Below are 25,434 nucleotides of genomic sequence, written 5' to 3'. Positions count from 1 at the left end.
GAACCAGTTATCAACAAAAATCTGCCCTGTGGATCAGAAATAGTTTCATGATGTGTAAACAAAATTGAGGGGGTCTATAAAAATAGACACACCCCTAATTTTAGCGGTACAATTTGAGTGAAATTGTTGACCCTTCCAGAACCTAAAAAAACGTTGATTATCCTCCCTCCTAATATGGGTCTCCTGTACAAAAATAATATTAGCGTTCAATCTATGGAATACCTTAAATATTTTTTTACGTTTAATCGGATGATTTAAACCATTAGTATTCCAAGAGATAAAATTAATAGATTTATCCATGCCAATATTAGTTGTGTATATCATAATAGGTTAAAAAAAACACATAACCCATAATTCAGGAAAAAGGAAAATAGATTCAGGAGCAACCGGAGAACATGACACCTCAACAATATTAATAATTTAAAGTCGGCCCATAAACTAAAAGCAGAAAAAAACGCAAAAGTGTGAAAAAAGATCCCCACCCCCTCCCCCCACCCTCCGAAGAAAAGCCAAGCGGCAGGCGCATAATCTAACACTAACCTTACCCCCATTTCAAGATGGCAGCTCCATAAAAAGATTTTTAAAAAAACTATGTAACACCCAGATTTAAATATAGGGTTGCAAAAAGAAAATATATATCAATCAGAATGAAAAAACTAATAAAACAAACAATCTTTAATAAAAAAAGAATAAACATTAAAATTTAAGAGTGTAATATACCTTTAAAAAAATTTCATATATAAATGCAAGAAAGATGACGTTTCAAAAGCAAAGACTTATGGGAAGAAGAAACGACATTTTGAAAAAGCCATCTTACAAAATATAACTGTAAATTCAACAATCTATTAAAAAAGTTTAATAATAAAAAAATACCAAAATAGGATTAAAAGAGATTCAATAAACACAATATATATAAAAAAAACTAAAAAAATTCAAAGCATTCGTCCCATTTCTAAGTACAGGCAAACAAATAAATGTTTATAAAAAGCAAAGTCTTATGGGAAGAAGAAACGACATCTTGAAAAGAATAAATCATTATTACAAGATATAGATGTATATATCTGAAACAGAAAAAAGAATAAAAAAAATATTGTAAAAGTTAAGAAAGCATCCATAAAACAGTGATAATAGTAAAAAATAAGAACCAGACCCGTAGAACGGGATAGAAAATTATAACCCAACTTCGTAGGTTACTTAAAATGAGATGGCACCCTCTCTCCGAGGAATCTTCAACATGACACATAGTTCAAGTTGCACTAGAAGATCTATATTCTTCAACAAATTTCTTCGCTTCTTCCGGGGTTTTGAAAAATTGTTGACTGTTGTCGTTCAACGTAATTCTGAGCTTCGCTGGATACATTAAAGCTTGTTTAAGTCCAATCGAGTGAATCTCTGCCATCACTGGTTTAAAAGCGATTCTTGATCTCATTACATCGTATGAATAATCTTCAACAATTCGAAATGTATTGGTGTTATAAGAAATCATACCTTTTTTACGAGCTAATCGAATTAAAAGCTCTTTCTCCCGAGGATAATGAAGGCGAACAATCACCGCTCGTGGTTTATCAGACAGAGCCGAAAATCTCGTAACTCTGTGAGCACGAGCGATAACAGGTTTAGATTGCAAACCTTCAGCACTGAAAGTTTCCCATAGTAATTTAGAGAAAAATTCAGTTAAATCACCGGACTTTTTCGGGAAACCCAATGATACGCAAATTCGGTCTGCGAGATCGATTTTCGAGATCAGTAATTTTAAACTTATACTGATCCATAGTTTTAGCATTCGACTCTACCTTCTTCTCCAGCGCTTCAATTGTACGTACTTTTTCACAAATTGATTTTTCAAGAGTCGCGATCTTATCTTCATGCCGCTGAATGTCTGATGCCTGCCATTGAAGTTTAATTTCAAGCGATCTATCAGCTTCTTCAAGTTCGGATATTTTCCTGGTAAGTTTATTTTCCAAACTTGTCAGTCTGCTTCCCAATCTACCATCTAATCTGCCTTCCAGACCCGAAAGTTTAGCATCCAGTTTAGCGTCCAAAAGAGTAGAAATTGCGTCGATGGATAAAGGATCCTTAGACGATTTCTTGCTTGTAGCCATTTTAAGTTTGACAAGATTAGATCAAATATTATTTTAGGAAGAAAAAGTTAATCAAAAGTATCAACCCATGTGATTAAATTCGAAAAGATTTAATTAAGGGGTGATTATAGTTGAAAAAATGAAGAGCGCCTAAAAGGCAGATGTTTACGTCGCCATCTTGAAACTCCACCCCCCTGATTCTCTCATTTTAGATTTTCAGCATCCAGTTCCATATCTCCCAGTTCAACCACTGTTTATTTTCCACACTTTACTTGCCATTATCAAGCATTCACCAGCTTACATTAATCTGTCATCCATTTTCTCTTGACCTCCACCCTATTCCCTGTAACATAAAATACATTTTCTAATTTGCAAATACCTTCAAATGCCACTGATTTAAGATTTGAAATGATGGTAACTAAATTCCCCAATGAATTCATATCAGAAACACTGCAATTATACTTCTGTCATGAATATCTACAAGAAAACAAAACTAGCTCAAATACAATTCTGGATTTTCTTTGGTTGATCATAGATGTGCATTTTCAATTTAGTACTTTGGCTTTTTAACAAAAAGTCAATTATTTTTAAGTCTCAATAACAATGAATCATTGAGAGTTTGAAGTAAAAATGTTTATTAAAGACCACATAATATGGAATGCTTTAAATTGCATATTAGTTAGGAACCTTTTGTCATTTGAGTTTTTTTCCGCCTCATGACCCAACACAATGGTAGATGGTAGATTAATAAATATTTTGTGCTTACCAGTACAACAGTCAAATGAGTTGTTTTCCACAACACAACCCAATTGGCACTTTCTCACTTTTTCACCTTAGTCTGGTTAAATAGCTGCAATCATCTAAGTTTCACCCAGTCAATAAATCAGCACTGCTTGACATCAAATTTCTTAGAAGAAACACCGACAATAACAGAGACACAGAATATTCTCCCATTGGAAAAAATATATATGTCCATCACCAAGAGTTGTTTGGAGCACTAACTCTAGCAAAACTGGATAGGTTCTGAAGGGCACAACTACCATAATGGACTATTCTAGCCAGGAAATTAAATAGCATTGCACCATGTTTCTGTGCAACTTGCAATAAAAATCAACTGATTGAAAAATGGAGATTTTATGCAAGCTGTATTTAAAATCAGCAATTTCTATTCCTTGCATTTCAAATGCCATCACAACCAGTCACTTGTGGTATCATTATGACATCATCTGGATGTCACTTCTCTAATGTCCAAACACTTGTGGGGTCTCTAGCATCATAGAACACTTACAAAAGCAGGCTTTTCAGGGATGACTAAATGTGGAGTCTAGCCTGGCAGATCATCTTGTAGGTTGTTGCTGAAGATTCAATTAGGTCAATACTTAACTACCTTTGGGATTATCCACCCTAGAAACACTCTGGGCTACCCAGGCACTGGAAAAAAAATAAAAATGTCACTCATTTAAACCCAATCCTAACACATACACAACCATCCAAGAATTCCACCCCAACCAAGGTTATTGCCACTTCAACATTAAGGCCATCCCCGACAAGCTATTGCATTTCTTCTGCTACAACACTGCCAAGCCTACTTTCCAATTAAAACCAGCAATCCCAACCCTCCCACCAAAAAGGCTATACTCTCAGAATTCAGTCTAGTGCCATACATGCTGAATTCTGACAAGCAATACCATATGACAAGACTAACCCCAACTAGTGACCCTGGTCCAACTATCATGTTGATCAGTCCCATTCACTGATATGCCCACATCACCCTTGGTCCTTTCCCCACCATACATTCCATTTTTCCTTGCATCATCCCCGTTGATGGAGCACATGAACTAGTGTACAGGTAAGCAAGCATCAATCCTCAAGAATTGCTTGAGAAGACACCAACACACTTTTAACATCTGAAGTTAATATTAGCCATTCTATTGGTTCTAAAAAAAGTGTTTCAATACCATTTGTCCTCCTTTCAAAAAAAGTATTTCACATTAAAGTATCTAAATTTGCACTGACATTTGTTTTGTATCTAGCAGTACTTTATTCTAAATTTCACAAAACAGTCACATTAGGCTTAGTGATCCTTTACCTTGTAGATAAATGCTTACCTTAACCAAGGTGAGCCATGTTTGCGGAATTTAGATTCTCCAATTAATCTCTTTGGACTATGACTACAAACATAACAGACTTATATGCTACACCACACCAATATATCAAAATATATATATCAGTTGAGATTGATACAAATGTTTCCAGTCAGAAATGGAAGGGGAATCCCAATTGTAGAGATTAGACAGGATGCACAATGAGGTCATTAAGATTTGATAGCAGTGTCTCTTGATTTGTAGATAACACCTCGACTTTTCAGTTCCCTCACAATACCTGTAAAACAGATCAATAAAACAAACAGAAATTCATACATTAAATATTGGCTTCTCTTCGATGCAGGTGCCAACAAGCTTATTCCATACCTGCATGCGCAAATGTAGTGGTTTGAAACTTCCTGACAGCTGCTTGCAAGTGATCATTTAACTATGACATAACTTTACACTCAAAGACATCACACAACACAGATTAGGGGGGGAAAACTGCAGGATGGGCTCAGTGGCGGAGGCAGTATCTATGAAGCAGAATGGTTTACATCAGCCATTCCTTCCCCATCCCCATAGATGCTTCCTGACCTGCTAAGTTCCTCCAGCAATTTGTTTTTATTTTGCTCCAGATTCCAGCATCTGCAGTCTCATGTCTCGCTCAGATATGGAAACTTCTATAGTAGTTTAAAATAGCTTGTGTTTTCACCTTTATTTTAAAATATGTTTAGTTTTATTTGTTTTTGTTTTTTTCCTTTGCAGCACAGATCCCAAATGATGAGCTTCAGAACTACCTTCATAGATATGCACATTAGATAATTGCAAAGGTAGCTCGTAGGTCAGTGCCACTAACTGGAAAACATTTGAACTGCAATGCGATATATGAAAAGCAAGAAAGCATACACAACCTTTGACACTAAGCAGATTTAGATATATTGTTCTGAAGTATATGCTCCCAACCTATAAACACAAGAAATTCTGCAGATGCTGGAAATCCAGTGCAACACACATAAAATGCTGAAGAAACTCAATAGGTCAGGCAGCAGCTATGGAAACGAGTAAACAGTTAACTTCTTGGGCGGAGACTCTTTATCAGGACTGGAAAGTAAGGGGGAAAGACACCGGAATAAAATGTGGGGGAGGGGAAAGAGGATGAGCTTCAAGATGATCGGTGAAGCCAGGTGGGTGGGAAAGCTGAAGGGCTGGAGAAGAAGAACATCTGTTAGAAAAGAGTGAACCCTGGGAGAAAGGAAAAGAGGAACACAAGGTGATAGGTAGGTGAGGGAAAGAGGTAAGAAGCCAGAGAGGGGAATAGAAGAGAGGAAGAGGAGGGAAAGGTAAAGGCTGGAGAAAAAAAAATCTGATGGGAGAGAAGACTGGACCATGGTGAAAGAAAAGAAGGATGGGCACCAGGAGGAGGTGATAGGCTGGTGAGAAGAGGCAAGAGGCCAGAGTGGGGGAAAAGAAAAAAAATACCGGAAGGAGAAATCAATATTCATGCAATCAGGTTGGAGGCTACCTAGACGGAAAATGAGGTTTTGTTCTTCCAAACTGAGAGAGGCCTCAGCAAGGCAGAAGAGGCAGCCATTGACCAACCTAACCCGTGCTGCTTTTCATTAAATTCAGATATGTAATTTACAGTACTGAGCAATAGGCAATAAATGTGTGAAAAAACTGTCATTATAATGAGTAGACCCTCTCCCCACAATTTATTTTCTTACATTTTATAGATTTGAAATTATTTCTGCAACTGAACCAATATCTGAAACGTAGGTCTTAGAATGTAGTATCTTACCCTGGGGTAACCGTCCAGTCACTGATACTGCATAGATACCTGGCTTAAAATTACCTGGAAAAAAAAACAAAAATAGCAATGTGACAAATTTAGGCCATCATATTTCAATTCAGGAGAACAAGTATCAAGGATTTCTTTGTATGTGAAACAGTTATCAGATCTTTCAATTATATATTGATTAGAGGCCTGGCACTGGGGCATTTTAACATCCAGGAGAATGTGGTAACGGTATAAGATGTGAACTATCAGATGAGTTAGGAAAATGTGGCATTTAGGAATTATGGCCAAAAGTGGAAAGAGTGGCAATTTCAGGTTCCTGTTTATTATTGACTTAGGGGACACCAAATTCCTGAGTTGTATTCAGGAAAACAGTTTCAGCCTGTGCACAACAAGCCCAGACATTTGCAGTAGGACAATTCTGGAATTACTTTTAAGTTATCTAATCATGCTGAAGGATATTAGTGAGAGCATTTTAGTGGATGCGATCACTCAGTAAGATTTAAATAAAGAAAACACATATCTGGAGGAACTCAGCAGCTGCAGAGGCAATGTGATGATCAACATTTAAGGTCATGACCCTGAAAAGTCTTGATGCAGGTTCACAACCCCAAAAAGGGACCACTCCTTTGGCTCCATAGATGCTGCTTGACTAGTTGAGTTCCTCCAGCAGTTCGATTCTTTTGTTCCTGATTCCACTATCTGCAGTCTATTGTGCCTTCATATGGATTTAGTACACCAAAGGAAAAGGTCAATTATAAAGCATGACTAAAGGGTTAAAACGAGGTGAAGATCAACTTTACTGAAAAAGTAAAAGTAGGCAGGAAACAGCTACATGGTGATAAATCTGTCTTGTACCAATAGGAGTACTTCAGGACAAGATACAACGGGTTCCCACAAAGTAAAGGATGCAACTGCAAAATCCACAGCTCTGTGAATGATAATATGCATAGATGTTGAAGGAAACAAAATAAAAGTAATGTTGGCCATAGAAGCATAATACAGTAGAAATACAATACAGACAGTCCTCGGATTACGAATGAGATCGGTTCCTAAGTCTGTCTTTAAGTTGGATTTGTACGTAAGTTGGAACAGTACATCCAGTCTTAATTAGCATCAGGTAGTCAAATGTTTGTCTTAGTATATAGTATATATTTTACCTTTCTATGCATTAGACCCCAGTGCTGATTCCCTGCCACCCCCACCTCCCAGTAATGTCTCTGCGATGGGAATCCCTCCAATCTCAGTACACAAGCCCAGCTTGTGAATCTCTTCCCGGTGTCTGTGAGATCCCTCTGTGTTCCAGTAATTTCACACTCTTCCGACCCTCAGACATCTCAATTTCCCGATGCACTGTTTCAACATCCAGGGTGACAGATCGGGAGACTCGGGCAGTGCAGTCACGAGATCAGGAGGAGACTCGGGCAGCATGGCCATGAGACCGAGGAAAGAGACTCGGGCAGTGCAGCCCGAGGGACCAGGGAGAAGGTCGCTGAGCCTCAGGCACAGTCGGGTAGCTGACAGGAACTGTTTCCGGTGTTTTATCTAACTACAGCAGATGGACAACCAGTATCTCCCCGAGATTTATCCTCCGGGATGAAGAGTGGATTTCCCGATCAACACACACAAAATGCTACAGGCAGAATGTGTTCAGAGAGACGGACAGGCTACATGGCAGTCTGTTCGTAAGTACGAGTTGTCCATAAGTTGAAACCCGGGAACTATCTGTACATATTGTTTGCTCATAGTATGATAAAATCAAAAACTTAAATTTAAAACAACATTTCTATAAATCCTATGCTTTCAATCCTCAGCACCTTCACTGATAAATATCTGGTTGTAGTTGCTAAAGTTTAGAGAGGTTCATTTTAAGTAACAAAAATAGCTGTTTTGTAACTTAAAATGAGAGACTTTTAAATTTCATTTTAGTTATTAGTTTTCTCTCTTCTGTGCATAAGGTATTTTCTGATTCTGCTGCAGATTCTGGATTCGGACATTCCTTATTTTGTAATACTAGTCCTCTGGTACTAGTCCCTTATCCAGGGAGAATTGGAAACCTATGATTAAAACTATTGCAATTCCCTCCCTTTCCACTTTTAAAAGCTTTATATACTTCATGTCATAAACACTAAAAGATATTTCCTCTTTTACCATGTTTATCCCACAGATTATTTCCACACATTAAGTTCAACATCACCATCTTTTGTGAAGACTGTTGCAGAATGGTCTGAATCTTACCCATGGCTTTTATTTTGACATACGCTGCTTTTTAATTCTGAATAAGCCATGTTGTTTATTATATTACTCATTGGGTTCTTATGTGAAACATTGGATTTTTAAAATTGTCAATATTTTTCCATACCCTCTCTAAGACTTTCACATTTTTCTTTTAATTTCACTACAGGCAGTCCCTGGGTTACGAACATCCGACTTAACGAACAACTCGTACTTACTAACGGACTGCCATATAGCCTGTCTGTCTCTCCTCTAGCATTTTGTATGTGTTGATCAGGCAATTCGCTCTCCATCCCGGTGGATAAATCTCGGGGAGATACAGGTTGTCTATCCGCTGTAGTTAGATAAAACCCCGGAAACAGTTCCTGTCAGCTACCCGACTGTGCCTGAGGCTCAGCGGCCTTCTCCCTGGTCCCACGGCCACAATGCCCGAGTCTCTTCCCCCAGTCGCGCAGCCCGAGTCTACCCCTGATCTCATGACTGCGCTGCCCAAGTCTCCCGATCTGTCATCCTGGATGTTGAAATGGTGCATCAGGAAATGGAGATGTCTGAGGGTCAGAAGAGTGTGAGATGTACCGGAACACAAAGGGACCTCACTGACACCGGGAAGGGATTCACAAGCTAGGCTAGTGTACTGGGATCGGAGGGATTCACATCGCGGAGACATTACTGGGAGGTGGAGGTGGCAGGGAAATCGGCACTGGGGTTTAATCCATAGAAAGGTAAAATATATACTATATACCAAGACAAACATTTGACTACCTGATGCTACATAAGACCGGATGTACCTGTTCCAACTTACGTACAAATCAGACTTAAAGACAGGCTTAGGAACGGATCTCATTCATAACCCGAGGACTGCCTGTATTCAATATTCACAAAATATTGCACATTTTTGTTTGGTGCACTGGAGAAGACCTTTATTTGTAACTCCAAATGAACTGACTGAATTAAAGCAAACACTATATCAGAAAGTCATTTGGGAAATAATAATTGCATCTCTATACCTACATTGAATCATTTTATTTTTAAAATTTCAGTATTTATACAGCACAAGACAACCTATATGGACAATGCATACCATGTATCACCTATTGAAAGATACTTCCACCTAATGATCCAAATATAAACTTCAAATGCATATTAGAATGTGCAGCAAACTGCTTTAAACTTACTGATTCGCTGCCACTTAGAGACCCAGCTGTCTTCAGGACTCATCATTGCTATAATCCTAAAAAAGAGATGTTAACAACCTGAGCAGCAACATCAGGCACCATATCAAGTACATTAAATACTGCATCCAAGTCAGAGGACCACAACCTTGTCATATGGTTTGGAGGCTTGCTTCTCTCAATGACTCGGAGAGCTACGTAGGCTGGAGTTTGGGCTTTATGTTTTGGCTCTTGGTAGGGTCACCCATGTCAAATAGGTAAAAGGGTAGAGACCAGACCAAGAGTGGTCCACCAGTCCTCCAGGTTCAGGGGTCAGCTCAGGGCCAACGACCCTAACTGGTCAAAAAAAAGTGACAGAAACAGCAATGAAGAATCCTTTTATATCTGTTGTGCAAATATATATGCCCAAGGACAAACACAGATGTGGGAGCTTCATTGCTGCCCTAAACACCAGCAGTGTAACGGGCAGTAACTACCTAACCAAGCCAAACAACTAAAAGAGGCATTTCAGATCCAGAGTGCCATAGTGGACAAACAACCAAGACCTGAAATTAGAAAAAGAAAAATTGCATAGAATAATTGGCATCTGTCAAATGTTTTTCCTTTTTTCCTACAGTCTATTTTATACTTAGGGCCAGAATTCAGTAAGTACTGAATATTTTCAATAAATGAGCAGATGCAAGGAAAATACAGACAAACTAAGAAATTCCAGCATTGCTTGATGATGCAAGTTAATTCCCAGTCTACAGTTAGTTAGTCAATTTCAACCACAAAACATTGAGCTCACTATCAACTACCTGCTTTAACATTCTACATCTCAGAAGGCAAAGACAAGAGAAAAATTGCCAATGTTACAATCTTTCATTAATACACTAACTCAAGTGGCAAAGCGTAAATTGTGTAAACACGGATGAAGAATTTACATGAAATTAAATTGTAATAAATGCTTTGAGAGACTTCATAAGTAAACTGCAACTTTTCCCTCCATTCTCAAGATCATGAATTATTTTATGCATTTTCATGGGCTTTTTCCCATAACGCTGTACCGAGACAATATAGTTAGAATTCCAGCTGGATAGTTTTGGAAGGTTATTCAGTTAAATTTTGGAAACAAAATGCCTCCTAATACATAGGGGAAAACAGAAAGTGTAATAATTTAGAAGGAAGGAAACAGGATTTGAAATTCTGGTCCCGAACCTCATTATGCCAGCTGTGTTTAATCTAATTAGTCCTCCTTTCATATCACTAAAGCTCACAGTATAAATATATTAATTTACAATGCATTATTTTCCCAACAACCTTAAATCTGTATTCTTCAGTTACCAATACTCTCATTGAAAAGTTTTTTATTTAAACACTCTAGCTACACTACTCATGATTTTAAATTATTTTGGTTTGTCAACCTTGACTTAACTAGTTGGAGTAACAGAAAAGATTGGCCTTGCTTGATGTATACAGAACGAGATAAACCCTTTTCAACCCTCCAACTCAATGACAGTAATTGGGAGTTCTCCAGTCTTTCCACATAACTGCGGTACCTGGGTATGGAATGGGCAGAGGAGGGGTAATAAACAAGGTGATTGGCAACTGGTGTGGGTGTGAGTGGAGCTAGGTAGATCAGGAAGGAGAAAGAAAAAATGCAATTAGAAGAAAGCATAAACCAATGGCAGTCCATGGGTATAGTGTACAAGCCAGTGGCGGTCCATGGGCCAGTCTTCATCTGAGGATCAGAGGTGGAGAGGGTTAGCAACTTTAAATTCTCAGTGTTATCATTTCAGAGGATCTCTACTGGGTCAGGCACGCAAGTGCCATTACGAAAGAGGTATTGCAGTGCCACTACTCACTTAGAATTTGTGAAGATTCAGCATGACATCTAAAACTCTGACAAACTTCTATAGATTTGTGATGGTGAATATATTGACTGGCTGCATCACGGCCTGATATGGAAACACCAATGCCTTTATAAAGAAAATCCTACGAAAGGTAGTGGATACAACTCAGTACTTCAGAGGCAAAACCCTCCCGAGCATTGAGCACTGTCACAGGAAAACAGCATCCATCATCAAGGGCCCCCACCATCTAGGCTATGTTGTCTTCATACTGCTGTCACCAGGAAGGTGGTAAAGGAGCTTCAGGACCCATACCACCAGGTTCAGGGACAGTTATTACTCTCAACCATTAGGCTATTGAACCAAAGGGGATAACTTGCCCCATCACTGAACTGTTCCCACAACCTATGGACTCACTTTCAAGGTCTCGTCATCTCACCTTCTCTATAATTATTGCTTTTTCTCTCCTCAGCTCAAGCTGGTAAAACCTAAGGTTACAGGCATAGCCAAACACACTCATTTATCAATTGCTAGGAACTTTCATACTATCTTATGGTGTTTAGCATTGTGGCTTTCTGAAGATTTACACAGATATTACTGTGTAGCCCCAATTGCTTAATGCCATTGTGTAGTCTCTGGGATGATATCAGTTGTAGATATTACAATAGACAATAGGTGCAGGAGTAGGCCATTCGGCCCTTCTAGCCAGCACCACCATTCACTGTGATCATGGCTAATCATACACAATCAGTACCCTGTTCCTGCCCTCTCCCCATATCCCTTGACCCCGCTATCTATAAGAGCTCTATCTAGCTCTCTCTTGAATGCATCCAGAGACTTGGCCTCCGCTGCCTTCTGGAGCAGAGCATTCCACATATCCACCACTCTCTGGGTGAAAAAGTTTTTCCGCATCTCTGTTCTAAATGGCCTACCCCTTATTCTTAAACTGTGGCCTTTAGTTCTGGACTCACCCATCAGTGGGAACATGCTTCCTGCCTCCAGTGTGTCCAATCCCTTAATAACCTTATATGTTTCAATCAGATCCCCTCTCATCCTTCTAAATTCCAGTGTATAGGGACTATAGGGACAATGTATACCTTGTTCATGTTCCAAAGTCTTTTAATTCAGCATATTTCTGGTGTTTTTCCACTTATTATTTTCTGTAAGTTATGTGTTTGGAATGGTTATATATATTAAACAAGTTGTTCATGCTTGTTCATTTGGTATTTATTATATCTGGACAGTTATTATGGATAATATAATTTGTGGTATTCTGATTCTAAAACTGGATCACGCTTGTATTTATAGTAAGGTGTGATTTCATTTATGCATTTGTATTTTAAAGCAATATTTTGATGAATGATGTTTACCACTTGATTATGCCTGTGTAAGTAATCGGATTGTGTTAAACTGCTACAGGATCCTGTAACATACAAAAGAAAATCTGCAGATGCTGGAAACCCAAGCAACATACACAAAATGCTACAGGAACTCAGCAAGCCAAGCAGCTTCTATGGAAAAGAGTACAATTGATGTTTTGGGCCAAGGCCTTTCAGGAGGACTGGAGAGAAAAAAGATCCCCACCTTTTAATTCTGACTCCATCATTTTTCCATAGATGGTAACAGGATCCTGTGATGTTGGATTGTTTCTGTTTTTTTTCTCTGCATTTTCTACCTTTATCTTCTTGAATTTCTTGATTTTTTTATTATGTATTTTTAATAATACTGTGTGTCCTGTACTTATTTTTTATTATCACCTTCTGTACTTGCTCACTGGTTGTTTATCCATTTTGATAAGTGTGGTCTTCATTGATACTATTATGTTCCTCGAATTGCTTTGTATGCCCACAAGAAAATGAATCTCAGGGTTGAATATGATGACACATGAACTTCGATAATAAATTTACTTTGAACTGACAGAATAAACATTGAATTCATAGAAATATAGAAAATAGGTGCAGGAGTAGGCCATTCAGCCCTTCGAGCCTGCACTGCCATTCAGTGAACCCTGTACCTGCTTTCTCTTCATACCCCCGATCCCTTTAGCCACAAGGGCCATATCTAACTTCCTCTTAAATATAGCCAATAAACCAGCCTCAACTGTTTCCTGTGGCAGAGAATTCCACAGATTCACCACTCTCTTGATGAAGAAGTGTTTCCTCATCTCGGTCCTAAAAGGCATCCCCTTTATCCTTAAACTGTGACCCCTCGTTCTGGAATTCCCCAACATCGGAAACAATCTTCCTGCATCTAGCCTGTCCAATCCCTTTAGAATTTTATACGTTTCAATAGGATCGCCCCTCAATCTTCTAAATTCCAGTGTGTATAAGCCTAGTCAATCCAGTCTTTCTTCGTATGAAAGTCCTGCCATCCCAGGAATCAATCTGGTGAACCCTCTCTGTACTCCCTCTATGGCAAGAATGTCTTTCCTCAGACTAGGGGACCAAAACTGCACACAATACTCCAGCTGTGGTCTCACCAAGGCCTTGTACAACTGCAGTAGAACCTCCCTGCTCCTGTACTCAAATCTTTTTGCTATGAATGCCAACATACCATTTGCCTTTTTCACTGCCTGCTGTACCTGCATGCCCACTTTCAATGACTGGTGTACAATGACACCCAGGTCTCGTTGCACAATTTCTGGTAAATTTCTGGTAAATTCTCCAATTTCTGGTAAACTACTCCCTCACCCTTTTGCCTTCTCCCTTCCTGATCTACCCAGTACCTCCCACACCCACCTCACTCCACCCCAGTCCCTCATCAACCCATTTCTTACCCCTCCTCCACCTACAGTCTACCACTCACTCCACCATACTGATGATCCTGTTCCACCTACTGTTCACATCTACCTACCCGAATTCCTGCCTTCCTTTCCCTAACAGATTTCATCACCTGCTGCCCCTAGTTGCCAACACCCATAATCTTTGAGCTTTTGTTGCTATTTCCACTCATTCCTCCTCCATCTGCCTATCACCACTTCTTAGCTAGATTCATCTATTGCTTGAAAGCTCCTGCCCCAACTCTTCCTGACTTTTATTTTAATACAATGGCCATCTCCCCACTGTCTTTCAGTCCAGATGATACATGAACTATTCAGTTTCCTCCACAGATGCTGCCTGATATGGTGACCTTCTCCAGCCAATTTTTTTTCTTTTTGGTTTTAGATTCCTGCATTTACAGCCTTATGGCTTCAGATAAGCATACCCCTCTGCTCCTCTTTCATCCTCAAGATGGTGTTGCTTGAGGTACAAATGAAAAAGATTAAACTTTCTCCAACCCTCCATCTCAATGAAAGTAAATGGAGTTTCTCCAGTCTTTCTACATAACTGAGGTACCTAGGCAGAATAGGCACAGGTGGGGCAATAAACAGGGTGATGCAGGACTGGTGTGGATGTGGGGGGTGTTGGATAGATCAGGAAGGAGAAAGAAAGAGTGCAACTGGAGGAAAACACAAATATTCTGCCTACATTATGTGTAAACTGCCAGAGGTCCATGGGCCATTCTTCATCAGGGAATCAGAGGTGGAAAGGGCCCTTCTCCCAGGAATCTATTAGATGATCCAAATCAGGAACAATATCCAAGGAAAGGAGGTGATAGATAACTACAAATGATGTGTTCTTTATTCATCCAGACAGATTTTCAGGTACTTTGCTAAATTATTCCACACCATGAAGTTTATTTTTCACCTTATGACACCGAGTTGAAACAATCCCTTCCTTTGCTTAACGATGTAGGTAAATCTTAACAAAAAAACACTGGGGGCAGTGTAGTATAGTTCTGGTATGATGGGACTCCAGATTAAAAAAAAGGAATAAAAACCGGACGTTTCCTGAAGCTTTCTCCTGACTTTCACAACTAACTTTCCAAGCAGAAGTTCTCTGTCATGCAGCTTCTTAAGTTTAAATTTCCCTATCAAAACCCACAGTTTCCAATGGATCTCAGTTTTAAACAGCATCTCCCCAAGAGAAAGATTTCCTACTGCTCATAATGGCCTAACTACCTCAAGCATTGCATGGTTTTAGCAAATTCTGCATTTTCACAAAATGCTGTAAATAGAGGATTCCATAGTCCTTAGACGAGTGTAGGAACCATGCATCTATTTTCTGATTGTATTGTACTTTGTGTTGCACGTTTATTATGGGATTCTGTAATTTATCACATGGAATGAGCATGGTAGAAGCAAATGAGTACAGTTACGTATTCATGCTTTGTCTTACAGCCCAAAACATTGACTGTTTACTCTTTTCCACAGATGTTGCCTGGCCTGCTGAATTCTTCCAGCATTTTGTACATGCTGCTTTGTCTTAGTTGGTTTAGTTGATAGGGATTCAGCCGGGGTCGGGGTAGTAATATTCTTTTGTTGACTGCTTAATTATGCCAATTACTCTTATTTCACTATATCGCTAATTTAGTTTCTTTAGTTTTTAAAATTGCTATAAGATTGTCCATCTTCACTAACTTGGTAATAAAGAATTGAACATTGTTGACTTTGAACTCGGTTATCTGAGAATAATACAGAAGGTGCAGGATCGGTTCATTCCAAAGAGGAAGAAAGATTCTTAGGGGAGTAGGGGGTGACCATGGCTAACAAGGGAAGTCAAGGACAGTTTAAAAATAAAAGAGAAGTATAACATAGCAAAGATGAGCAGGAAGCCAGAGGCTTGGGAAACTTTAAAAGAGCAACAGAAGATAACTAAAAAGGCAATACGGGGAGAAAAAATGAGCTACGAAGTTAAGCTACCCAAGAATATAAAGGAGGATAGTAAAAGCTTCTTTAGGTATGTGAAGAGGAAAATACTAGTTAAGACCAAAGTTGGGCCCTTGAAGGCAGAAACAGGTGAATTTATTATGGGGAACAAGGAAATGGCAGACGAATTGAACAAGTACTTTGGATCTGTCTTCACTAGGGAAGACACAGACAATCTCCCAGATATAACAGTGGCCAGAGGACCTAGGGTAACGGAGGAACTGAAGGAAATTCACATTAGGCAGAAAATGGTGTTGGATAGACTGATGGGACTGAAGGCTGATAAATCCCCAGGGCCTGATGGTCTGCATCCCAGGGTATTTAAGGAGGTGGCTCTAGAAATCGTGGATGCATTGGTAATCATTTTCCAATGTTCTACAGATTCAGGATCAGTTCCTGAGGATTGGAGGGTAGCTAATGTTATCCCACTTTTTAAGAGAGAAAACAGGGAATTATAGACCAGTTAGCCTGACATCAGTGGTGGGGAAGATGCTGGAGTCAATTATAAAAGATGAAATAGCGGCACATTTGGATAGCAGTTACTGGATCGGTCCAAGTCAGCATGGATTTACGAAGGAGAAATCATGCTTGACTAATCTTCTGGAATTTTTCGAGGATGTAACTATTGAAATGGACAAGGGAGAGCCAGTGGATGTAGTGTACCTAGACTTTCAGAAAGCCTTTGATAAGGTCCCACATAGGAAATTAGTGGGCAAAGTTAGAGCACATGGTATTGGGGGTAGGGTACTAACATGGATAGAAAATTAGATGGCAGACAGGAAACAAAGAGAAGGGATTAACGGGTCCTTTTCAGAACGGCAGGCAGTGACTAGCGGGGTACCACAAGGCTCGGTGCTGGGACCGCAGCTATTTACAATATACATTAATGATTTAGATGAAGGGATTAAAAGTAACATTAGCAAATTTGCAGATGACACAAAGCTGGGTGGCAGTGTGACATATGAGGAGGATGTTAGGAGAATGCAGGGTGACTTGAACAGGTTGGGTGATCATGGCAGATACAGTTTAATGTGGATAAATGTGAAGTTATCCACTTTGGTGGCAGGAACAGGAAGGCAAATTACTATCTGAATGGTGTCAAGTTAGGAAAAGGGGAAGTACAACGTGTTCTTGTACATCAGTCACTGAAAGTAAGCATGCAGATACAGCAGGCAGTGAAGAAAGCTAATGGCATGTTGGCCTTCATAACAAGGGGAGTTGAGTAGAGCAGCAAAGAGGTCCTTTTGCAGTTGTACAGGGCCCTGGTGAGATCACACCTGGAGTATTGTGTTCAGTTTCGGTCTCCAAATTTGAGGAAGTACATTCTTGCTATTGAGGGAGAGCAGTGAGGTTCACGAGGTTGATTCCCGGGACGGCGGGACTGTCATATGTTGAAAGATTGGAGCAACTAGGCTTGAATACACTGGAATACAGAAGGAAGAGAGCCAATCTAACTGGAACATATAAGATTATTAAGGGATTGGACACGCTAGAGGCAGGAAACATGTTCCCAATGCTGGGGGAGTCCAGAACCAGAGGTCACAGTTTAAGAATAAGGGGTAGGCCATTTAGAACGAAGTTCAGGAAAAACTTTTTCACCCAGAGAGTTGTGGATCTATGGAATGCTCTGCCTCAGGAGGCAGTGGAGGCAAATTCTCTGGATGCTTTCAAGAAAGAGTTAGATAGAGCCCTAAAAGATAGTGGAGTCAAGGGATATGGGGAGAAAGCAGGAACGGGGTACTGACTGTGGATGATCAGCCATGATCACGTTGAATGGCGGTGCTGGCTCAAAGGGCTGAATGGCCTACTACTGCATCTATTGTCTATTGAAATGTGTCATACAGTATCAATTTCCTATACTCAGTCTTTAAGAGGTTTTGTTTTCAAGTAATTGCGATAGGTAGCTTAACAGAATTTCTGTCTGGTGAAGAAAAAATTTTCACCAAAAACTTGTGATTTTCATTTTTCGCTCAGTTCTTTATATAATAAGCTATTATACATTTCATTTCATTGTAAACCATCTTTAGTGAGAGCTCCAGCTTTTTTCATTTTTCTACGCCAGTTAAAAAGTGTGCATTCTGTATCTCAGCTATTACCACTGGAAAGGTTACTTCCCTCCCATTTCTTTATTCTTCCAATAAATTCATTTCAGTACATCTGAAGCAGATCAGTTGTGATCTGATTTAGCTTCCTACGGCCCAAAATATAGTTTCATACTTTACTGTTTCATGTCATTTTCTGTAATTTAAATACAAGAAATGGCAGCTGCTACTCTATAAATACTCATACTATTTCTCAATTTTTTTTCTAGGTACACGTTAGACAAGAATACTGTTCTTACTCCTGTCTTCTATGAATCAGGCATCTGCTCCTGATACCGTAAAATCACATGATGGCTTATTCTTGTAGCTTACAAGCTAACTCCATTTTAAATCAGAATGATTTAGTTTCAAGTGTAATTTTGTTAACTCACCCATCAAAAGAAGAACTGGTGCAGTCATACACCATCTCTCGATTTCCCTTCATTTGTAGATAGGCATCGCAGTTATCACAACCGTCATACTCAAATTGATCTATGGTCTTCATCAAGTAGGGGGTAGGGAATGAAGTTAAAAAGGACAAGCATAAATGTCCAGTTTTGACATTAAACATTATCTCTGTCTGCAATTCAAGATAGTTTTCCTCAAAATAGATATTGAACATTTAGATAGACATTAATGGAACATAAAAGGATTTAAAATTGAGAGGCATAATTTATCCACACATTACAATATTAATTTGAAAATGGCTTATTTCAAAACACCATATGCAAAATGAAAAAGTTAATACTTGAATGCAAATGAATAGCTCATTGCTAAGGATGACTGGATTTGGCTACATTACAAATTATGCTAAGTTCATTTCCACTGTACTTAAATTGAAATAATGTTCCATTATGTTGCAAAGACCACAGTAACAACCAGGCGATATCTTAACATTGAAAAGGTACAAATAGTCATAGAATAGTACAGCACAGAAACAGACTCTTAAACCCATCTCATCCACGCTGAGCAGTCATTTTGCCTAGTCCCATCAACCTGCACCCATAGCCCTCCATACCCTTCCCATCCATGTACATATCCAAACTTCTCTTAAATGTTGAAATCAAACCCACATTCACCACTTCCGCTGGTAGCTCATCCGACACTCTCACCATCCTCTGAATGTGCTGTTCTCCCTCATGCTCCCCATAAAAATTTTGTCTTTCATACTTAACCGATGACCTCTAGTGCTAGTCTCACCCGACCTCAGTGGAAAAAAGCCTTTTGCATTTGCCCTAACTATACCTCTCCTAATTTAAGTACAAATGAAACAATAGAAAATTCTGCAAATAGTAAACAGATCACACATTAGAGAGAGAAATGGTGTCAATGTTTTGGATTTTGCTGTTTTATCTAGAATACCAGAACTAGTACTACTTAGCTTTCAAAATGAACAAATTATTTTCAAGTAGTGAATTTGGCAAACTGCATTATGGTCAAGATTATCTTTCATTTATACACCTGAGCACACTGAAGAGTATCCTATCTAATTGCATTACAGTTTGGTATGGAAACACTGTCCAGAAAGTGATGAGTACAGCCCAGTCCATCACAATGTCTTAGTGAATAAATTTAAATAGAGAACTACCACAAGAAAGCAACATCCTTCATCATAGACCCTCACCGTTCTTCTCGTTAACTACTACCATCAGACAGGAGGTACCAGTCTTAGGTCCCACACCACTAGGTTCAGCAATAATTATTACCCTACAACCATCGGATTCCTGAGCCGACGTGGACAACATTAAATGACAGAACTCTGAACTGATACTACGACTTATAGACACACTTTCAAGGATTTTTTACAACTCAATATTAGCTTTATTTACACAGTTTAATTTATTCAGCATACTGGTTATTTGTCAGTCTTTATGAATAGTTTTTTGTAAATTCTATTGTATTTCTTTACTTTTCCTACAAATGTTGTAGGAAAATGAATCTAAAAGTAGTGTGTAGTAATATCTACGTACTTTCAAAATAAATTGACATTTTATGTGTTTGATTAAACATAAAAAATTCTGAACACTTACATCTAGTCCCAATTCCAAATATACAAGACGCATCAAAACATACTAAGGAACAAAAAACAAGACACGCAACAGAAAGACCAACGCTCCATACACAAGAAAAGAAATCACATTGGCTGATCATGTGGCATAATCTTAAAAGAAACTACAGATGAAGGCCTAGAAATTAGGATCAACTTGGAAGATGAATATAATCTATCGAAATGCCCAATATCCTAACTATATACATTTTGTAAAAAAAATAATTATCTTAAAAGATAATAGATCACACACTATGCAACTTGAAATCAAACATACAGTATGTATTGCTCTTGCCAGTCAGAACAACTGACATCCAGTAGCAGCGGCATTTACACTCTATTATTTAACGTGAAATCACGCCATTGCTGCCTCAAAATAAAAGGAAGCACAGCTTGGGTGCAGTAATTTCTTCGGATATCTTGTCTTATAGTTACCTTAACCAGTGAACAAAGAAGACAAGCTCGCAAATGCCTTAGATCCTTCGGCACTGTCTCCAACGCAGCCATTGCTGATGTTTAAAAAAACTGCGTTACGTTTTTCCGGCGACGTCACTTCCGTAAACTTAACAAATTGCGTAGTAAATATTCAGAATCTTAAATACTTAAACACGCGGAATTCTGTAAATGCTGGAGATTCAAAGCAACATGCACGAAATGCTGGAGGAACTCTGCAGGTCAGGCATAAATGAATAAATACTCGACTTTTCTTGCCGAGACCCTTCTTCAGTACTGGCTGTGTCTGTTCAGGCATTTGTCATTTGGTGTCGATTTGTCACTGCTGATTTAAGACGATATAGATAGGTGAGTCAGTTTAGGGAGCAGTTCTATTGCTGCATTAGCCTCAGACCCCATTTACAGAAACTGAAATATCTCGTCCTCTGTATTTTCCAGAGCAAGCAATATTCAGCTTGCGAAATATTGTTTAGAAGCAGTGTACTTGGCAGTTCCGTTATGGTGAAGAATTTTCAATTGAATATTTGAGTTTAGATGAACTACCTAAGATTTCTGATCGGGGAGAAAGCACATAATTTGTAACTTCATTTACAATTTACAATCGTTAGCTTCTTCTGACACAACTTAAAGTGCAGTATACAAATGACCTTACTGAAAATAGATGACTATTTTATTATGGCTGCTTTGAGGAACTTATACTATGGGCAGCTATACGAAATCAGAGATTTTAGTTTTTAAAATCGGGCTGGTTGTAGAGTCCTTTAGTACCTAGTGTTGAGGAAGTTCACATAAATGGCACTTCTATTTCAAGACAATTAGTTTTTTCATTAAATAGTACACACAAAATATCATGGCCAGTCCTCTTATCTGACAATGAAAAGAGCACTTTACTGTAGTCTATATAAGCATTAAAGCTAACATCAATCAATCAACACACACAAAATGCTGGTAGAACACAGCAGGCCAGACAGCATCTATAGGCGAAGCACTGTCGACGTTTCGGGTCCTGACGAAGGGTCTCGGCCCGAAACGTTGACAGTGCTTCTCCTATAGATGCTGCCTGGCCTGCTGTGTTCCACCAGCATTTTGTGTGTGTTGCTTGAATTTTCAGCGTTTGCAGATTTCCTTGTGTTAACATCAATGATCATTTGTTTTAAGATTTCCAAGGTATCCAAATAAAACCCTTAAATATTAATCATGTTTTCCTGATTGATTCTTTCATTCCTGCTTGTTTATGCTTGAAACAACCTGGCAATCTTGTTCATCTCACAAAAGATGTTTTTTCATTTACTGTTCTGTGTTGCTTGCAAGACCATCATTTATTGTTCACACCTAAGAGTCACAGAGATGATTTTGCGGAGTGACCTGAATGAAACATTACAATGCTTCTGAAGAACATAGTTCTGTGGTGTTGTTGGGCAAGGAGTTCCAAGATCTGGTGTTGTATTATATAAAATAGGCAATACAGTTTGACTTAAAGGGGTACCTGTAAATGAAAATACCCATGCATCTACTGAACTTGTTGATGCGAGAGATCACAACATTCAGGGTGTTTTAAAAAAAAGGAAGAATATTCCAGAGCAATTAGCCAGGGAAAAGAGATAGAGTGGTGCTCTTCATGAAGGATGGCATCAGTACAGTCATTAAAAATCATCTTGGGTCAGGCTGAATGGAACTGAGAAGCAACAGGATGGAAATCATTTGTAGCATTGTTAATGTGGCATATATAATAGTAATGATATTGGTTATGGTTTAAAAAAGAAAAGTTAAGAAGCCCACTTAACGGTGTTGATCCAGTAATCATGGGGGACGTGTGTGTACACACACACACACAAAATAAATTCCTGGAAATCACAGTTGATTTGATTTTAAAAAAGCTTGAAAACATGGTATCACCAAGCTGAAAGACAATTTCCATGCTGCTGTTATAGTCCTCTTCATGATAAAGAACTCCTGGATCTCTCAACCTACCTCGTCATGGTTCTTGCACTTTATTTAACTACCTGCACTGCACTTCCTCTGTAACAGTAACAATGCATCCTGCATTCTGCAATTGTTTTATTTTTCTTTTGTACTACCTCAATGTGTATGGAATGATGTCTGAATGGCATGTAAAGAAAGTACTTCAGAGTATCTCTGCACATGTAGCAATAATAAACCAACCCCAGTTGCTGATTTTCCAGTTATGCAAATTGTTCAGAGAATTTACAAGAAGTGAAAGAAATAAACTTACTCTGCTGTTTATTAAAGACAAGAAATTCTGCAGATGCTGGAAATGCAGAGTAACACATACAAAATGTTGGAGGAACTCAACAGGTCAAGCAGCATCTACGGAGAGAAACAAAGAGCCAATGTTTCAGGCAGAGACACTTCATCATTACTGGAAAGGAATATTTCGGGTAGAGACCCTTCATCAGGATGATCATCAACTACCACAAACAACCATAGATTACATGGCCTCCAACTCTGTTTTCATCTACTACTTTAGGCCACCTCCATCTCCAGGCAGAGACCTTTCTCACTTTGCTGAGCTCCAAGACTCTCCTGCCCCCACCACTGCACCACACAAATCCCTGGATCTCTCAGGCTCCCCATCATCTCTTCATTCCTCCCATTCTGTCTTCTCTAAACACCTGAATCCTTCCCTCTATCTCTTCTTTCCTCAAATCCCAAATCTAATTCCTGACATATCTTCATGCCCTCCAACTTCCCCCTTTCTGAGGCAGAACACTCTGTCCTTAGCAAGAACCTTACCTTTATCCTCTATGTCCACACCTCAGTGAGTTCCATGTCTGCTACAACATGTTGTTCTTCTTCTGTCACCTCCATTCCAAGCCTACTGCTTCAGCAAGAACTCCCCACCACGCACTCATGACCCCTTCTCCCATCTCCAACATTCCTCCTCTTTTTACACACCCCACTTTGATCTTCTGCCATTATGTATCTCTTCATCTAATTGCTGACAAGACATCAACTGTCTTGACTTCAGCACTCCTTTCTCCTATTCGAACGTTATCTCTCAGAAAGAACTTCCCCCCGCTTTCTCCTCACCAATACTAACCTCACCATCACACCTGCAACTGAGGGGGGGTGGGGGGTGCTGTTGTATTCTGGCAGACTGATCTATCTTGCTAGGGCCAGACAGAAACTCTGAGACACCTCCTCCTTCTTACCCCTTAAAGAAGACCCCACTCAGGACTGTCAGAATATTGTCTCCTGCTCCATCACTAACCTCATTAAAATTTGGAGATTGCTCACCCACAACCTACAAACTTAAAATTCACTTACCCCACAATGCTCATTTCTACATCTTACACAAGATCCAAAGCCTGATTGTCAGGTTAGGCCGATTGTTTCTGCCTGCTCCTGACCAACTCAACATTGTGTCTGTATACTTCAAATCCATTTTATCCTCCTTGGGTCAGTGCCTTCTCACCTTCATCTGCAATTCCTCATGTACTCTCAATCTCTTCAACAATTTTCAGTTGCTTTGCCCTGGTCTTATTTTCACTCTGGATGTCCCATCCCTATATTATTAATGTCTCCCATCAAGAAGGCATTTAAACTCTCTGCTTATTTCTAGACAACAGACCTAACTCGTTCCGCTCAACCACCATCCTCCACCATCTGGTGGAACTGGTCCTCACACTTAACAATTTCTCTTTCAGTTCCTCTCACTTTCTCCAAACCCAAGGCCATAGACACCCACATAGGCCACAGCTATGGCTGCCTTTTTGTTGGCTACATGGAACAGTCCATGTTCTAAGACTTCACAGATAATGCTCCCCAACTTTTTCTACACTACAATTAATAACTGAATTGGTGTTGCTTCATCCTTCCACCAATCAGATCTTTATCTCCACACACCCACCAACTTACACCAATCAGATCTTTACCTCCTACTTCCACTTTTCATTTCCTGGAGGGATCGCACTCTCCATGCTTTCCTTGTCCATTTGTCCCTACCCAGTGATCTCCCTCTTGGCACTTATCACTACCAGCAGAAGGAGTGCTATGCTTACCTATTCATCTCCTCTCTGACTACCATTTAGTCCTTCCACATGAGGCAACACTTCACCTGAGAGTCTGTTGGGATCATCTACTGTATCCAGAGCTACCAGTGCAGTCTCCTCTGCATTAGTGAGGCCAAACGTGGATTATGTGACTGCTTTGTCAAGCACCTTCGCTCAGTCCACAACATGCAGAATTTTGCATTGGCAAACAATTTGAATTCCATTGCCAATTCCCACTCTGCTATGTCACTCCATGGCCTCCTCTTGTGCCACGATGAGGCCAATCTCAGGTAGGAGGAGCATCAGCCATATTCTGACTAGAGAGCTTCCAACCTGACGTCAAAACTTTAAATGGCATTTGTGTTATACTCTACACCATCCACTTCTTACTTCAAGTCTTGATTCTTGCTACAAGAAAAGAACAAGTTCAGAAATGCACTTTTATACTTAACAAGAAGGAAACAAACAGAAATGCTGAAAATCCAAAATAAAGAAAGACATCCCTGGAAATAATTATTAAGTCAGCAGCATCTATGGAAAGAGAAATAAAGTAGTGATTCATGTTAATAATCTTTCATCTGAACCAATTGGGAACAAAATGTGAAAGATCTAAAGTGGAGTGAAAACACAGCTCGCTGTAAGACTTAAGGAAGGGATGGAGAGGTAGGTTCAGAGAAACCATAATAATATTATATATATTGCATGAGCTATTGAAGTTAGCAAGCCCTTTTTAGAAACATCAGATATAATCAAAGATAATGGGGACTGCAGACTAGAACAGCTCTGATATAGAGTAAATTAACACTGTTGCAAAGCAAGGCTAAGAGTAAGAATGTGCCAAAGAATGGCAAAAAGTATCGTCTGCAGAATGTGATAAGTAATTAACATTGTTGT

At 39.3% G+C, this 25,434-nt stretch overlaps 1 protein-coding gene across 1 annotated transcript; it reads right to left on the bottom strand.

Annotated features, from left to right (window-relative positions):
* Nucleotides 1-2,692: 2,692 nt before the first annotated feature.
* Nucleotides 2,693-20,628, bottom strand: supt4h1 (SPT4 homolog, DSIF elongation factor subunit). The gene is made up of 5 exons (XM_059973155.1): nucleotides 20,510-20,628; nucleotides 18,420-18,526; nucleotides 9,374-9,429; nucleotides 5,967-6,020; nucleotides 2,693-4,463 (listed from the first exon to the last, which is right to left on the bottom strand). Exons 1-5 carry the CDS (start codon nucleotides 20,579-20,581, stop codon nucleotides 4,396-4,398), a joined length of 357 nt encoding a protein of 118 aa, XP_059829138.1. The 5' UTR covers nucleotides 20,582-20,628; the 3' UTR covers nucleotides 2,693-4,395.
* Nucleotides 20,629-25,434: the final 4,806 nt, after the last annotated feature.

Source organism: Hypanus sabinus, chromosome 6 (genome assembly GCF_030144855.1).
Source record: "Hypanus sabinus isolate sHypSab1 chromosome 6, sHypSab1.hap1, whole genome shotgun sequence".
Taxonomy (NCBI): domain Eukaryota; kingdom Metazoa; phylum Chordata; class Chondrichthyes; order Myliobatiformes; family Dasyatidae; genus Hypanus; species Hypanus sabinus.
Note: the sequence above shows the minus strand (reverse complement) of the source record. Positions and strands in the feature narration are given on the sequence as shown.